The sequence below is a fragment of the Bacillus rossius genome, chromosome 2 (assembly GCF_032445375.1).
Source record: "Bacillus rossius redtenbacheri isolate Brsri chromosome 2, Brsri_v3, whole genome shotgun sequence".
NCBI classification, from domain to species: Eukaryota; Metazoa; Arthropoda; class Insecta; order Phasmatodea; family Bacillidae; genus Bacillus; species Bacillus rossius.
The window spans coordinates 103,288,406-103,307,240 of NC_086331.1; the positions used below are offsets into that span (position 1 = coordinate 103,288,406).

Sequence of the window (18,835 nt, forward strand, 5' to 3'; positions counted from 1 at the left end):
GTATATATAGAACTGTCGGAAAAAAATTAAATAGAACCACCCGTCGAAACGATCCTGGTAATATATTTTATTAACGAAGTCACGCGCCATCTTCTTTGTTGATACTGCAAATTAGACCAAAGAGTCGCAGACTCTTTCTATGCATAGATGTGTCTATCCAGTTGTAGAAAGCCGCTCACCCGAACAGTTCCGAAGTATTCCGATCGCAAGTAAAAAAGCACCATAATTAAAGGATTAAAATATTTTTATTTTACGGTCATTAAGTATTTTAAATAACGCCAACCTAACCTAAGATAACGTTTAACTTCGGAAGATTTCAGGTTGTGCTTGTGGTTTCTATTTGAACTGTAAGTTATCCATCCAATACAGCACAATGTTTTTAAAAGGCAATATCGCCACTATTCCAAAATGGCGCCGTTCTGGAAATGTTCAGTATTCACAATGAATGCAACACATTAGGTCCTGAAATTAAAAAAAAAAAATTCTTGGAAGTAATTAATTGTTGGTTAGTTCAACATGCCAAAATTTTTATCTTTGCATGAACGTGTAAAGGAATTTAAAAGTGGTGGCTTTTTTTATTTTTGATGAAGGAAGTAAAATTATTGCGACAGTCGTGTGGAGTGGCTGCGAAATGACTTGATTCTTGTAACTGCAGTCTGATACTTCAAGCCAAACATTTCAAGCCTACTAGGGACATTGTTGTACATTTTAAATAAATTATCAATATAAATATACCTATATATGTATATATTTTTAAAATTTATTGCAAGGTATTGACGCCGTCCCCGCTACCGCCTATGATTTTTACGTGATTTTTGTTTGGGTTCGAGATCTCAGGGAGGGTTCGGCCTTGTGGCTAGAGGTAGGGGTTAACGCAGTAGGGCCCCCCGAGCTGTTATGGCCTCTCGGGACACCTGAAGAAGAACACAAAGTTACTGGTGGATACTTGACAAATTTATTACGGCACAGCCCTATACATAGTGCTGCCCGTTCTGGCCGTAACGGTTGTCCCGAATCGAATAGTCACACGCGCAGCCCACTTCCTCAGTGGCGGCTCACGATTTTACTGCGCGTGAAGTACGTACTCTTGCACACGATGCGGCGGTTACAAAATAAACTCTATAACATGACAAATTATACTTTGACGACAAAAACACTTCACTACTACATATTACGTATCACACTGGTCTAATGACACGTAGGCCCGAAACTCCGGTGACTCTACGTGGCTCTTAGACGTGTCCCAGAGACTGACTCGTAAATAAGTTTGGTGGCACGTGTCGCCTACTGGCTGACCCGTGCAGGCTGAAACTAATTCGCCGGTAAGCTAAGTTGTTGCGTGAAGCACCGACGTAACGTCTCGTAGACTCCCCACAGTACTTACGTAATATGCTGAACACTCATCTTGAAGCACTGATTTATTTAAGTGAAATACCTCATGGTAAATTGAGGCCGACCACGGAACTGTACGTAAAAGATTAATAAAAGATTAAAACTATTGAAGCTACATGTCGGTGAAAGCAAAAGTTGACGGTTCCGCGTTTCGCGAATGCTGCCGGCCTCCTCGGCTCCGGAAGGACACTGCCGGTGTCGCCGCGTGCGACCCCCCTTCCCCCCTCCCCCAGCCCTCCCGTGGAAACGTGTGAATTTCGCGGGAAACTGAATCGGCCAGGTTCGGGACAAGACGCACACTGAAACATGATTTTGAAAGGACTGAAATATTAATTGATGAAAATAATGTCTAATAAAAACCTGTGGAAAAATATACATAATTTCATTTGTTGTAGTTGGGCGGAGGGATATGCCACACCTGGCCGGATCCTTCCGCCGACGTAGCACTCGTTGCCTGGCTTTCGCCTCGTCGCACGAACTACACTTTGTTGCGCGCACGAGCACGTTCGGTGCCCACGCCTTTGTGAGACGTTGATGAGGCATAGCGGTCTATGCGACATAGAGGAGGATTGGCGGTCAGCGTCAGTATATGCATTAAGTGGCTTGAATATAAATACATTATATATTATATGCTAAGTTGATTAGTTTTAATATGCTATTCTAAAGTTAATAAAGTGTATATATGCATATTTGTATAGGAAATTCAATGGAAAAATAATTTTAAAAAATAATATTATTTGCTGGTAATTTTTTTTGCCGATTTTGAACACCGCTTTTCAGTTTATTTAACGAATTTTTATACCGCTTTTACCTGTTTATAATGACGAAATACCTCATTTTTATTCACCACTTTCAGGTGGCCCTACTAATAGTCCTTTTGACATTTAAAATCACAGTGTTCACATAGAAAAATAAATTACACTTAAAAAGCTAACTTTTTTTTACATTTTCAATTTTTTTTTTACATAAAAATGAATGATATTTATAAAGTTAATTGCAGAATTCAATAAATATTTTCCACATAAATAAATTATAGATACTGTAAATAAAATAAAAGAAATATGGTAGCCTGGGTAATTAATTCCATGTCTAGTTACCCAGGTCACGACACCCACCTCCTCAGATTTGGATGAAACTTGGCACAATTGATTCTATTACTATCCTGATAATACATGCAAAATTTGAAAGTACCAATACAAACATTAATAAGAATTAAAAAAAAAACTTAATCTAAAGATGAAAAAAAAAACCAAATCACAACATCTAATTTTAATTAAGAAAACAAGACATTTGGCAATAAAAAGATCAAGTACCTGAAATCTATCTGGCAATACAGAAACGAAGGCCCCAATATTGTATACATGGATGAAACCTGTGTTTTATCATTACACATTCCAAAAAAATTCACCAATGCCTTTTGAAAAATTGTTATGTATATATAAAAATTTACAGAATAGGCTTCACAATGGCTTAGTGATGATACATTTTTTCCTTAAAATATTATATTTTTCATATTCATGTATTGATTTTAACTTTCAATTCAAGATGCAATTATTTTTCATGTACGTTAATTGTTTCGCCAACCAATAAGTGAAAGTTGGTGATTTTGTGTGTGTGCAGGTTCCAGCAGTCCTTCCATGGTGTAGATCTCAGAAGTTTGAGACAGGCCGCAATGAAAGAATACTTTCGTCAACCTATTGTTGATACTTTTGATGTTCGCGTATGTATGTCAAAGTCTGTCCGTCACACTGTTGACTTTATGGATGTCAATGAAAAGGATCTTCATAAAATAGGTGAGCTATTATTTTACACATTTAAGGGTACAAGGATGCAATGATAAGTTTAAGAATGCTCATGTATTTTTTGGAGGCTTTTGTGAGACTATTGAAGAGCTCAAGAACATAGTGATGTAAGTCAAAAATTTTGTAGCATTGAGTTTGCTACATATTTCACCTTTAACATGTTCAACCTATAATTTAGTATGGCAAACTTAAATCTACAAAATTCTCAACTTAAACCACTATGTTCTGGAGCCCCTCAATTAATAAAGATAATTTGATGCAGATTTTAGCAAAACATTTTAGAAGATTGTTTAGTTTTTCTTTGATGCTTTGTATTACAAAACTTAAGTACAAGATTTACTATTAAAATATTTATTTCAAATGTTATGATTTAAGCTCAAATGTAATAAACTATGTTGGTTTTGTCACATTTTCTAGTCTCCCGTGTAGGAACTACAGAAAACTAAAAAAATAAAATAAATCACAAATGGAGTTAAAATATGGCAAAAGCAGTGCAAAAATTTGGTGTCTTAAAATGTGGTACCAAATATTAATTTTTGCCTGTTATTCCCTTAAAATTTGTTTTCTAAGCCTATGTACCTATACTAGGTTTTTTTTTATTTTGAAATATGGTAACAATAGTTTTAAGTTCCAGAAACCACCCCAAAAAAAAATGTGATAATCAGTATAATTTTCATAAAATTCAACAAAACATCAAAAATAACTTACTGTTAATCATGCAGATGCATAGTAGGTACTAAATAAAGCACTACAACAACTATCATCTGGCATAAATAGGGCTGAACCTACACTTTGTTGTACTTTTATTCTTGTTTTAACATCAATACAATTAAATATAAACAAAAGGACTAAATGTATGTAACACATTCTACGATGTCTTATACCATTAACAGTATATCTTGGCCTAAACTATAAAATTACTGTATCTACGCGAATGCTAGACGAGGATTTCCCCCAAGCTTAGAGCATACATAATTCAAATCTATCTTGAATCAGGGTATAATGATGATGTTCACATTGTTGATTTTTTTTTGCTTGCCCTTGAAGTAACTGCTAAGCTATATCACAGAACATTTATTTCAGTAACATGAATAATAACTGCATTACATAAAGTAATCTTTACAGTTGTTTCAAAACAATTCAATGAGCAAACTCTATAAATTAACTACACACTACCTGTATCAGCTGCCATGTTTGCTTTTTCTAAACATCATAGATAAACACATGTGAAAATGAGATAAATATTAAATAAAAATCCATGTGGCACTTCCTTAGTTATTTCAAATAAATTTCTTTGCAAAGGTGATTGCAGTCTTGCTGTGCATCTTTATATTTATGACGGTCCCATGACAATTGTATAAATAAACAAACGGCTAGCTAGAATGCAGGAAGAAATTTACAGATTTTAAATTATTATAATTCAAGTATATTGTTTCGCCATGCTGGAAAAACAGTAGAAGAAACTATTAGAGATTCAGGTGCTTTTATGTATAAGTATTAATATGGTGAAGGTTATTACAGCTCTTAAACACTTAAGTGTAAACAAACACGAAGATAGGTTAATTCCATATCATTTTGAACACCTGTTTGAACATTTACAGGAAACAAAGTTTTTCTCCGCTTGAAAAACACAACTGTTTTAATGTCACATCATATAATAAAAGAAAAGTAAAGTAAAACAAACCATAAATATAAAATGTCTAGTAGCTTTACTTGTAAACAACACCATGTCACTTTTATACTAAATAACCAAAGATATCGAGGTACAAGATATATATACTTAAGTATGGTAAGCACAGCACAAAGAATAAGTATCACGTTTGTGTCGTTCATAAATATTGTTGATTGATGCCGTAGTAGAAAAAAATATGTTTGAGTAACAAAACACTTTGTATAAAAATTTGTTTCCTGTGTTACTATTCTTTGACATATCAATAGGGATGGGCCGGTCAAATCCTTATAGCCCACCGAATCTGTATTATTTTAAAGGTTCGAGATTCGAGGAAAATGTTTGAAGAAAATTATTAATAGTAAATGCAGTAAATTCAAAAATTCAACACTGGCAACTCTTAAGTTTACTTATGTTTATCTTTGTACTTATTCTCTTACAGTTCCTCAAAATATTGTACAGTACACTCCCTATTTAACGCGGTTGTCGGGGGACATAACTTTTACCCGCGTTGTTGCATAACCGCGATGTTTCGATGTGACCAAGGTCAAAAGGCATAAAACACCGCCTGTGTTCTAATAGGTCGGCAAGCACGCACAGTATAGACGGCCCGCCTTTGTGCGGACTTTGCATCCGCAGTTTTCACTAAACGCGGGTGAAAAAATAAAAATAATAAATTGTAAATATAAATATTAAATGTTGAATTTTATTTTTTATTTTTCCGCATGCCGCGCACAGTTTGTCGCACGGCCTACGAGCGCGCCACACGCCGCCATACACACGTGCGGCACACAAGCTGCTGCCAGTCTCGTGGTGTCAGCCACAGTATCTGCTTCGTCTGAGTGTCCGTAACAAAGTAAGTGCAGTGTGTGCGGTTACACACGATTTTGTGGTCAAAGTCTTCTAAATAGAAAGGCCATAGTAATACTTCAAACCGAATATGAATCGCAAAGTACCGAGTTTGATTGACAAAATAAAAATTCTAGATTTACGTACTTACAAATAGCGTGTCTTTTGCAGAAGTATGCAGCAGATACGTGAAAAACTATTCTAGCATTCGTACAATATAAAATAAAGAATCGTCTATCGTGTAAAGTGGTTAAACTTTGTTATCCATGCTTACAGTAAATTATAAATGGTCACATGTGGGATACAAAAATTGCGCCAAAATAATTTTAGCGCAATCAGTGGCGCCGTATTAAAAAGTCTGTTAAACGTTGTCTTTACTTATTCCATCAAACGCTTTGTCGAGTTGCTGAGTGTGTGTGGCTCGGATCGGCAAGTGTTATATTCCCCAGCCTCTGGTTAAAGGTCGGGAGGCCGCTACACATAAACATATCCGGGGCTTGTTTACTACCTCACGGCAAAAGTGGTACAGTATGGTTCACGTAAGTATTGGACCACTGGGAATTCCTCGGCAAAGATTAAAATTACGCTAGCTGATTTACTTTATTATTTAATGTTAAAACATTATACCAAAGTAAAAAGATGAACGTGTATAATACAACGAATAATATTACGTCTGTAGGTTCAAGTTGTAACAAAACATTTATATGTCTCCGCTTGTCAACACACGTGACCACGAGAAGTGTGCAGACGGAAATGAGTGAACTACTCAAGGTCACCAGACTTCCCCCCTTTCGGCTTAATCGCCCCTCTCATCACTGGCGCTTATATTCCACTCCTCCCGTCTACCGCTCTACCCGGGTGTCTTGGTCGCATATTCTCGGCTCGCCTCTCCCCTCCCAGCGCTTGCCGTCAACCAAACCTATCCAAAATCAATCCCCAGCCGAGTCACGCTGGATAATGTCGCTGGACGGTAGGCTTTATCGGGTCCCCTGTCCGATGCTTTATTTGTGGGTTAAAAAAAATGTTAAGAACTAATGTTTCAGAAAATAACACTGGTCTGGATTGGATCATAATTTGAAAACACTACAAGATAGAGGAATAATGTACGGAGATATCTTGTTTAGAATTTCACTGCGGACATTTTCTACGCCTAGGCTTTTTTCTGCCCGATGCTTAGTTTGTGAGTTACAACGCAAAATTATCCTAATCGGCTGTCAATCATTTATTCCATTATTATTACAGTAGAAACTCGTTAATCCGTGACGCGCTAATTCGGGAATCGGATAATCCGGGACGATTTAAAAGTGCAGAAAAAAAAAGAGAAGTAAAAATTGTCAGCGCTTAAAATTAACGTCACGCGGGCCGGCGGCCGGCAAACACTGCAAGCCTTCGCATGGGCCGCCAAACTCTGCAACGCTGTTTGTACCGACCCTTTGTGTCGTCCCCCTTTCAGCTGTCACATTTGTCACTCTTTAAACTTGAGGGGGATGTCTTGACTTCTGCTTCCCGTCTCCCTTGGTTTGTTTCCACCCGCCAACGCACGGCAGGCGCCTGGCGAGTGACGTGTCTGGCTGGCATTCGGCTGGACGAAGTGGGAAGATTGTGAGGGGGGGGGGGGGGGGCTACCCAAAATTTATGTGTGCAAGTTCAGCACGATCTTATCTTTCTCTCTTCGGCTGTTGTAAATGACCGTGAACTAATGGCTAGGCAGTGCCGTATTTTTTTAAGCCGAGACTAATTCGAAGACGGTCTTTACCGTGAACGGATTATCCGGGTTTATTACTTTTTTTTTTACAGGATTTTAATTAGCCGGGCATCGGCGGGTCCCAATTAACACGAATAATGGAGAGTTTACTATTTTTTATCCATCTGCTGCCATGGCGCAGTAAGCCTCGGTAGATGTTACGTCACATGACCTTGGCCTTAACCCAGCTGCACGCCGGTATCTGAGAAGCTTGACAAGACCTTCCGGGCTTTAATCGCTAGTCCGTGAAATTCGGTAATCCGTGATTATCTCGGTCCCGACCATCACGAATTAACGAGGTTCTACTGTGTTATTATTATTATTATTAATTTCTGATTGGGGGACATGGTTTGACCCGCGATATACCCGATTCCGCGATCTATCGGGGCGCGGTATACCGGGAGTTTACTGTACTTTTAATATATATGTATTAAGTAAATAAAATTACAATACATATCATGTAAAGAACTGGAAAACTTAATTCATGAAACAATAACATAGTTGCAATATTTACGGACCCCAAAATATGGTGAAGCGTGAAATTTGCATAAAATAACAAAATTCAGCTTTTTTTAAAGTTTTAAGAGATATTTCTCAACATTTTTGAGGAAACACGAAGTTTGGCATGAAAAACAGCTGTTTCTGTGAGTTGATACTATTTCTGAAAATGTTGCGGGGAAGATCATAGATCTTTAAGGGCGATACATTACTCTTTGTGCTGTGTGTGACACAAAGTTGTACATCCTGTATTTTCATATCTTTGGTTATTTAATGAAAAAGCAAGATGGCTTTGTTTACAGGAGAATTTTGTACACATTTTATATTTAAACCTAGTTTTAGGTCATTTCTCTTTTATTACTCGATCTGACAAAATTTTGTTTTTCAAGTGGAGAAAAACTTGGTTTCGCGGTAAACATCTTCACAAATGTGAAAAAATAATATGCCAATAACCTATCTTCTCATTTGTTTTCACTTAAAATTTTAGTAATTTTTTAGTTTAGGCTAAGAAATAATTGTTAATGGTATGTGAAGACATGATACTGTGTGTTTATTGCACACATAGCCCCATTGCTATAATTTCATTTACTTTAGTTATTTCATCATCTAAAAATTGTGTAGGTTGTACCTTGTTTATACCAAATTATAGAGTTGGTGTACTTCTGGTTGAATTTGAAATTTATAGAGATTATATTAACTACATTTTTTGAGAGTGTTTTTGAAACCTAAAACTATTTTTATGAAATAGTACTTGTGAAGGAAAGCTTTTTTTTGAGGGGGGTGGGGTAGGGCATGAAAATGTTTTTTCTTAATTTTCTGGAATGTTTTTCAATCATTCTGTAATAGGGCATTGTCATCATTAAAGTATTTGATCATTTTTTTCAAATGGTAAAGTTAAGTATAAATTATAAATATAATACAGTGGTATACTGGAATGGGTTGGTTGGTATATGTTAGCTACAATTAAAATACTGTAAAATAGGAACTACCAATTTAAAATTTAGCTAACACTGTCACCAACCAACAAGTGCTATGATGTAGCATTTTATGTCAGTTAATATATTTTATTTTTTGTACATTATTCATTTTTTGACCCTTTAGACTTAGATTTAGATTCAAGAGGTGGTTTGGAGGCACTCTTTGAGATTCATATTTGTGATACAGTAGATAGTAGAATCCGTTTATTATGACTCCGCCTATATTGACGAACCGCTTATTATGACGTAATAACACAATTAAATTTGGTTTTCATATAAAATTCTTTGTAAATTCGTCGGATATAATGACTTTGTTTACAGTGACATGTCGCTTATTGTGACCCATTTTTAATAAATTATGTCCGGTTATAATGATCGACATGATTCTTTACACCTTCGGCAATGTTCGTTAATTCCCGATGACGTGGCACGTGGCTCGTTTTTGTTTTGAACCTCAGTGACAGTTGAAGGTCACGCATTGTTGTTTGTGATATCCTGTAGAAAAAATGTCATCTCAACGCCGTAAAGCATTTACGATTGAGGAGAAACGTGCAATTATATGCAGATTAGAAAATGGAGAATCAAACTCTTCTCTCGCAAAGGAATTTGGTTTGGGTCATTCGACAATCTCAATGATTTTCAAAAACAAGAACGGGATTAAGCAATCGTTCAATTCAAATGTTTTGAAACCAAAGAGGCTTCGAAAATTGCGACAAGAAAATGTTGATCAAGCATTAATTCAGTGGTTTAAAATCACGAGAAACAAGGGAATACCTGTCAGCGGCCGTATGCTACAGGAAAAGGCAAATATTTTTGCCACGCGTTTTGGTATTCTCGACTTCAATTGTTCTGCAAGCTGGATCAGTCGTTTTAAAGTTCGACATAACATTGTGGCGGGAAAAATAAATGTCTGTGAATCTTCGTCTGTTGATCAAAATTCAACAACAAACTGGTTGACGTCTGTGTGGCTGAATCTACGAAGACAACTTTCTGATGATGAGATTTTTAATGCTGATGAAACTGGACTGTTTTACAAATTAATGCCGGACAAAACTTTGAAATTTAAAGGTGAGAATTGTAGTGGAGGCAAGTTGTCGAAAGACAGAATAACTGTAATGGTAGCAGCAAATATGAGTGGCACAGAGAAAAAGAAATTGCTCGTTATTGGAAAGTCACAAAAACCAAGATGTTTTAGCAGTGTCAAATCGTTACCTGTCGATTATGCTAATAATCGTAGAGTTTGGATGACGTCAGAGCTTTTTGAAAAATGGCTTCGAAATTGGAATCATGATTTGGTGAAGAAGAAGAAAATGATTTTATTGCTGGTTGATAATTGCCCGGCACATCCAAAAGTTACTGATTTAAAGTCTATAACACTTGCTTTCCTTCCGCCGAATACATCATCAGTAGAGACCTGAAAAAATAGCATTTGCTATAAAGCGAAAAATAACGCGAATTTCGGCCTTTTATTTTGAATAATGCGAATTTCAGTCTTTTGTGCTAAAAACGCGAATTTTAGCATTTTGTTTGGTGTTCTATTTTTTTAATTTCAATTTCATTAGTACACTTTGACTTCCATTTGCTTAATATTAAACCAATTAGGCAATTACTTAAAGTACCGTATAATTACGCAACCCATTCTTAGTATCAATTACAGTAGAACCTCGATGATACGTTCCCGTTTCATACATTTTCCCGTGTCATACACCGATTAATTTTGGTCCCGCAGAAAGTTCTATATTTACAATGGTTTACTTTCCCGGAACATACACTTATAAAATCTTTAATTTTCCCGTTTCATACGTTTTTACGAAGCGGAAAAGTCCTAAAATTCACAAATTTTTTTGTTATATTCCTCCTGATAAACTACGTTTTAATGCTTTTATTTTGTAAAACGTTCATTGTTTACCTTTGCAAACGTAAGAAAATAACTTTATTGCACCATAGATATGGATAGTATCGGGAAGACTGTGCACTTCGCTGTTAGCATCTATGGCCAGCACCAAGCGAGACTAGTGGCGCGAATGATTATGAAAATGGTGCACGCGATTTACCAAGGCACGGATCTCATATTTTGTGCATTCATTAATCTTTGAACTGAATATACTTGTTGGTTATTGTTTTCTTACGATCGGATTGTTTTATATTTTACGTTTCTCAAGTTAAAATTTTATTGAAAATTGTTCTGTTGCATAAAGTTGTTTGTAAAATGAAACAAACCAGCAAAAATTTCTGTTTTTCTTTTTACAATAGCCTAATTTTTTTATTTCTAATTTAGGCTTGGTGACTTTTCCCCTCTCCAAGAAAGGACTGCTTTACTTGATTATGGACTGTATTTTACATTTCTGGTAGTTTTATTATATGTATATATAATGATGAATTCATATCTTTCATTAATATGATGCAATTATTTACACATCCTTAACGGAAAAAAAAGGTAAATACCATACAAAAATAACACCTATTTTCAATGAAAATAACACCTATTTCCAAGAAAAATAACACATATTTCGTAAAAAAATAAAACCTACATTTTCAGGTCTCTAATCACCAGTACTACAGCCAATGGATCAGGGAATAATACGATCACTCAAAACTAATTTTAGAAAAAAAACCTTGTGCTCAAAATGATTGTCTTGATGCTAATGAAAACAACTCTTCTACGAAAATAACGGTGCTAGATGCAATTCTGATGGTTAATGATGCCTGGAATAAAATGTCACAAAGTACCATTCACAACTGTTTTAAACATGCTGGATTCATTGGAAACCACTACGGTTTACCTGTTCAAACAGCAAAACATGAATTAGATGAAGATGACGTCCCTTTATCTTTGTGGTCACGAAACCTAAATTCAGATTCTTTAGCAACACCGGAAATGTGAGAAGATTATGTTGACATCGATAGTGCTCTTCTCACATCCGAAGAACCCACTGATGAAAATATTGTACAGAACATTAATGCTAGGGAACACCTTGAAAGGGAAGAGGAAGTCGAGGAAGCACCACTACCTACCGCAGAAGAGGCATTAAAGGCTGCAGAATTATTATCACGATTTGTTCATAGCAATATTGAAAATGATAGTAATTTGACCATGGGGATGTCTTCTTTACACAATAGTATTAGAGACTGTTATTACAATAAAATGAAAAAACAAAAGCAGACAAAAATTACAGATTTCTTAATTTAAAAATGAAAAATATGCACATGTATGTATCATGTTTGTACACAACATTTCCACAAGTTGTACAAAAGAAATAATAATCTATTCTACTATGCAAAGTTCTCTCATTTTAGAAAATCTGTGAAATCTCTAATTAAACGCGACAAAATCCACTGGACTCAATCGACAAACAACAATATCAAGAAGAACCCTAAAAGTTTCTGGAGATATGTTAAAATAATGAAAGATGGTTATTATGAACAACTTTCTCTTAAAGTAAATGGGGATATTTCAAATGATCCGAATGTGGTAACGAATGTGTTTGCTCAGTATTTCTCTAGTGTATATGTAACCCCTAATACTTCTCCCACAATAACTACATCGGTCATGTCTGTTGAGACTATAGCTGTGCCTAAAATTTCTGAAAGTCTAATACTTTGGGCAATTAAGGACTTAAAATCAACTAAATCCACTGGTCCTGATGGCATTCCCAATTTTATTCTTAAAGGCTGTGCCCATCTTTTAGTACCCCTACTTTATCACATTTTTAACACCAGTCTGAAAACGAATATATTTCCCAATAATTGGAAAATAGCAAAAATGATTCCTATTCATAAAAATGGTTCAAAATTAGACGTCTCAAACTACAGGCCAATATCATTACTTAATGGGTTCTCCAAAATTTTTGAAAAAATTATAGCTAAATTTTTAAATTTTCAACTTAGTAATACTCTCACCAATAATCAACATGGTTTCAGGTCTGGTATGTCTACTACCACTAATCTTCTTACCTTTCTTAATCCTGTATATAATATAGTTACAAATAGGGGTCAGGCCGATGCCTGTTACTTCGACTTGGCCAAAGCCTTTGATACTGTAAACCATTCCTTACTTCTTATTAAATTATCCCATTATGGTCTTTGTGGAAACTATATCAATTGGTTCTCAAGCTACCTATCCAACAGAAGTTTTTTTGTATCGATCAACAATCATAGATCTTCTCAGTATAATGCGTGTTCTGGTGTTCCCCAGGGAGGTACTCTTTCACCTCTTCTCTTTAATATATTTATTAATGACATTACACAAGTACTTTGCTACTCTACTGGAATTCTTTTTGCTGATGACCTAAAAATTTATAAAATTATTTATTCCTTAGAGGATTGTGAATTATTACAAGAAGATATTATTAAAGTTAATAATTGGTGTCTAAGAAACTTGGTCAAACTCAACAAAGATAAAACCAAGGTTATATCGTTCACTAGGAAATACCATCCGATTAAATATTCATACAAATTAGCGAATTCTATCATCTCTCAAGCCCACTACACAAAGGATCTCGGTATCATCCTTGATTCAAAACTATATTTCCATAAACATGTAGATTACTTATATTCCTATGCACAAAGAACTCTAGCGCTTATAAAATTTATTACTTCTTATGCAACCAACTCAGACTCACTTATCTCTCTTTACATGGCACTTATAAGATCAAAATTAGAATATGGCTCTGTTATCTGGAATGGTATCAACTTAACAGATACTGAAAAAATCGAAAGTATTCAAAATAAAGTTATAGATTTAATTATTACAAGGAATCTCCCACGCCCCATTTGGACACCTCTGGTAGACCGTAGGGCCTATCTTGATGCTCTTTTTGTTCATAACTGTTACATTCATAAATTCAGATGCCCTTATCTTCTTGAAAATACTGCCTTAAGAATTCCTCAATTCAATTCCCGCTTACGCTCTACTCTGTGTACTCTTATTACTAATAATGATATTATTTATAGACTTATAACAAATTACAATAATATATATTTGAATTCCAACAGTGTTTAATTATATATATTCTGATTTATGTCTGCCATAGCTATATTATTTTTCCTTCAATATCTCTTTACATTTAATAATTTGATTTTACCTGTATTAATTATGTTTGTATTTGTTTTTTATTTTTGTTAATGACCTAGTTGTTATTGTTCTTATTTCTATATATCTTTGTTTGTCTTGTTTATGTATTTGTGTTTCTGTGTTGTTATAAGCTTTTTTTTTTGTGTTTTCTGTATTTTGTATTTTTTTTTTTTTTCGTGCCCACCATAAAAGTGTTTCAGCTGTCGGTGGGCATGTCACAAATACAAATAAATAAATAAATAAATAAATAAAAATGTTTATATGCTAAGTTTCTCTATTAAAATACATAAGTATTCACCAAAAAGTTTTTTTTTTCTTCACAAAACGCTTTGTATGACGTCCGCTTATTATGATGTGTTTGTCAATTCCCTTCGATGTCATTACAAACGGATTCCACTGTAATTGGAATTCTACCTATATCAAATACTGTTTTCAGAAATGGTGTTGATCAACTTTTGGAGAGTGTTTCATGTTGCTCTAAACTTAGTGTTTACACAAAAATGTCGAAAATTTGCAAAAAAAAAAAATTGAAAAAATTAAAGCAGAATTTAGTTGTTTTTGTGGATTTTGCACTTCGCAATTTTTTAGGTTGCTACCCCTGTGCATTTTGATGCATTCTGACATTGTGGAAGGGAACAAGTAGGTTGGTGTCCCTGAATCTAGCTAGTGTCTGTTATGTCATTTATCTACTGGATGTAAATTAAATATGAAACTTAGCAAAACACGATACTGAATGTAAATGAATGTTATATTTCATCAATGCTTGTCACCCTGATGATAAGTTTTTTTTTACCTTGTTTGATGTATATTTGAAATTGATTTCATAACATTCTTATTGGTTGTCTGTTAACACATTTGTAGATATCCCTCTGGAATTCCATCTTCTTGAGTCAGGCACAGTGCATGGCTTGGCGTTCTGGTTCGATGTGGCGTTCATTGGATCAGTGCAGACTATTTGGCTGTCAACAGCGCCAACAGAACCTCTCACTCACTGGTACCAAGTTCGCTGTTTGCTGGAAACGCCAATCTTTGTTAAAGCTGGCCAGCTTCTTACAGGCAGGGTGCTTCTTGTTGCTAACCAAAGGTAAGTGTTTCTTTCTTATGTTTGTATTCTTTTTAAGACCAAATATATAGTGTTTAAGTCATCCCTTTAAAGTATATAGAAAAAAAAAGTTGAATGGAGAAAATAGTTGTTTTCAAATTTAATGTTGACATTTAAATTCCTTTGAGTTTTGATTTATAAATATTTAAATGAATGGTGTTATGAAAAAAAAATCACAAGCCTGACAGGATTAGTGTGAACCAAGCATTGATACACAAATAAGCACTTTAATTTTTGAAAAATTAAATTGTAAATATCCAACAGTAATATCAGTTTCATTGCCAGTAAATTATGGTTTGGAAAGTTCGTGGAAAGGTACGCGATGTGAGTTGAAGGTCACGCTCGGGTGGGCAAGCCAACCATCCGACTGACGATAACTACCTTCTGTTACATGGTGTCGTATTTGTCATACAAAGTATTCAATGGTAAGCTTATAAAGAATAATGGTGTGACATATCGTTGAGTGTTATTCTACGCATTTATATTACGTAAAGAATGTTTCCCTACACATTTTGGAACACATTAAGTTAATTAGACTTACTACCCTGTTTTATCGCATAATCATCGCACACGCATAATCGTCGGACCCATATTTTAGGGCGTCAAAATGTGGATAAAAAAACTCCAGTAAACGTAGCATTATGTTTTTGGTCCTGCTGTTAGACTCCAAGTGCTTTGTATAGGTATCTTTTCCGTATATAACAATGTATTTTAAAGTAGAAATCTAATATTTATTCGGACATTACCACTTACTTATTTAATAACGGAAATACAAAGTTGTCTGATGTGTAAATTTTCTTTTAACGACTTTTTAAACATTATAACCTTTATCTGTTTGTCTGCATCGCCGCAGTGTACCGCTTATAAAAATGTAGCCAGCGCTAGTTAGCATCATTCATGTTTGGTTATGTTGCTTTCCGTATAGAGCGCGCACACGTAGTCGAATATAGATATCTCGCAGATTCATGCAACGCGCGCTCTCTGTCGAGTGCCGAGTAAACTATATTTGATAGCCCGCACTCTTTCGTGGTATGTGTGTACTATGACGATAGTTACGCACTAGTTTACGTCACAGATTCAAGTGGCTTGCGTTCGGGTCACAGATTTTGTTTTTCTATTTAAAGTTGAATAAAGGTTTATGTTGCATGACTTATTATTAATATAAATTGTTTGGCTTGCTCTTTTGTACTCCACTTTTTTTTAAAATAAACGTTATTTCCGTGAATGGTTTTTGTTTTTATGAATAACTTTACCTAACAAAAAAAACTTTTTTTGCATAAATGTCGCACATCTACTTTTCAAACTTGATTTTAGTATAAAATGTGCAACGATTATGCGATAAAACACGGTATTTGTGGAGACTAATGCTTCAGAATACACATTTTGAATAACATGAATATTTTTAGGAACACATTAGTCGTGCTAAGTGTGTTTGGTGTATTTAATTTGTTTTCATAGTAATTCAAAGACTAAAATGGACTCGTGAAAAACAGATGTTTATGGATATTTACCATGGTGAAGCCAATATTTTCCAAGGCATAATTTATACCAAGGCATAATTTTATGCAAGTTACAGCTACATCTGTGGCCTTGGGGTAAATGATTCTTGTATTTTGAATCAAGCTCGCAGAAGTATCATGGCATCACTCTTTACTTGAATTGTATTGATGCTGTTTCAGGGATTTTAATGCCATGTTAGTTTAATTTAGTTATTTGAATATATGATGGAGAATAAATAAAAGGCATTGCTATTAAAGCAATGTTACCAGTATTCAATACAATAATACCCTTTCCGTGTAAAAACCATTTAGATCTTTGTTTTTCAAATTTACCTCTGTGCGTAGTAACTCATGCCGTAGATGTGTTCATCAAAGAACATATATATATACACATATATATACACATATATATATATATACATATGCATACACACACACACACACACACATATATATAAATAAGTGATCGGTCGATTCCGAGTCCAGAATCGGCAGGTTCCACCGATTCCAACATAAACGCGGGATTCAGAATACAATGGTTTTGGAATTGACCATGACCGATTCCTGCATTGTTTTTGTAAGTTTGCAAAATAAATCTCCTACGCAACGTAAGAAAATATTAAATTGTATGCAAATTTAATTTTTAAACTACATAATAAAATCTTTTTTACGGAACTGAGATTTACGAATTTAGGTGATTAACGTATTTATTAACTTGCACCGCCATTTTCCCTTCAGTACAAATGCAGTATCTACTTTCCCGCTTTAAGCGAAAGCATTTTTCGGAAATTACGTTGCAGCAGCACAGAATTTAATAGTAAACCTTCCAAAAAATTAGACAAAACCATCAATGTTAGAACATAATGTAAATTTTATTTACTAAACGTTAACTATTTGATCATGGCAGCTATGTTTGCCATTGTAAACAACCTAATTTTTTGTTTGTACTACCTGCTACGGTAAACCATACGGCCATGAACTAAATCTTTGGTGACGTGAACGTGAAAATTAAGATGTTTCACATCTCTGCACTTTAACTTTAAAGAATTATAAATAAAATAATTTTTTCACGAGATTTTACCAAAATTCACAATGGATTACTGCGACCATATCAAAATAAGTTTAAAAGCAACAACCAAATTGCTGTAAATCAGCGTTCTTGTGCGTGTTTAGCGATGCTCATTTTACATTAACAATATTTTGGAAAGATAGTTGGCAAATCTGAATTTCCAAACATTGCTGCTGAAACGTTCGTAAATGTTTATTACTAAACATAAACAATCTTTTGAAAGTAGTTGTGTTAGCTTAGAGGAACTGTTTCCGATAAATTTCTGAATTGAATTAAATGTTAACACACGATTATTTGAAGAGTTTAAATATTTTGCGTAAGAAAATCTCACCATAAAATGTGTAAATTTTGAGATGCTTAAACATGCACGGATCTTTCTTACTCAAGAACAGAAAATTTATTTTCTCTTTACGGTTGTGAAGAACTGCATGACTGGGTGGATTTATTCTTTTCACCAAGTGAGATAATTAAGTTTTAGTTAATATATTAAAAAGTAAGCATCGCTGTTATTTTATTTTAGTGTGGTGCAGATTTGTTTCCATCATAATGAGATAAAGAAGTTTTATTTTTACATTTCCATCTTTTTATTTATTTTTTGGCGCTGGTCCCTTGAAATATGTAAAAACGAGGCTATATTGTCATTTTATTTGGAACATTATTTAGTTGTGCTTGAAAATAAAATTCTTAACCTAGCCGTACAATCCCTCTTTTTTTTACAATAAATAAATTGAGTTGATAATGTAAGGTATCTAAAGTTGGTTAAGTTATAACATTATTTACAATTTACATCATAAGGCATCTTTGTTTATTGGCAGTGTTTGAACATGTGTTTCGTTTAACTATATGCAAGATTAAAAGGCCAAATTGTGCTAGAATTTCAAGGTAACCTAACTTGAGGGTAATGAAAATGCTTTTTAATGTTATATAAGCTGTATATAATGTTAATTTATGCACATGAAATGAAACACAATGCAATTACATTTTTAAAATCATAAACAACCTTTTTTTCTGAGTATATTACCGTATTTACCCGAATATAAGACGACCTCGAATATAAGACGACCCCCAAACTACAGCCTCATGTTTTCAGGGAAAAAAAATTTTTATTGTATTAAACACATGCCAACAAATTAGATATAAAATTGAAAATATGAATGTTA

The 18,835-nt window shown here is 34.4% G+C and overlaps 1 protein-coding gene across 6 annotated transcripts in view; it reads left to right on the plus strand.

Annotated features, from left to right (window-relative positions):
- Window positions 1-18,835, plus strand: part of LOC134529537 (histone-arginine methyltransferase CARMER) — a 202,268-nt gene that overhangs the window by 34,045 nt on the left and 149,388 nt on the right. For all 6 annotated transcript variants that reach the window (XM_063363738.1, XM_063363734.1, XM_063363733.1 and 3 more), the window contains exons 7-8: window positions 3,013-3,185; window positions 14,867-15,089. In XM_063363738.1, the coding sequence (XP_063219808.1) occupies window positions 3,013-3,185; window positions 14,867-15,089 (396 nt within the window). The remainder of the gene's footprint in view (window positions 1-3,012; window positions 3,186-14,866; window positions 15,090-18,835) is intronic.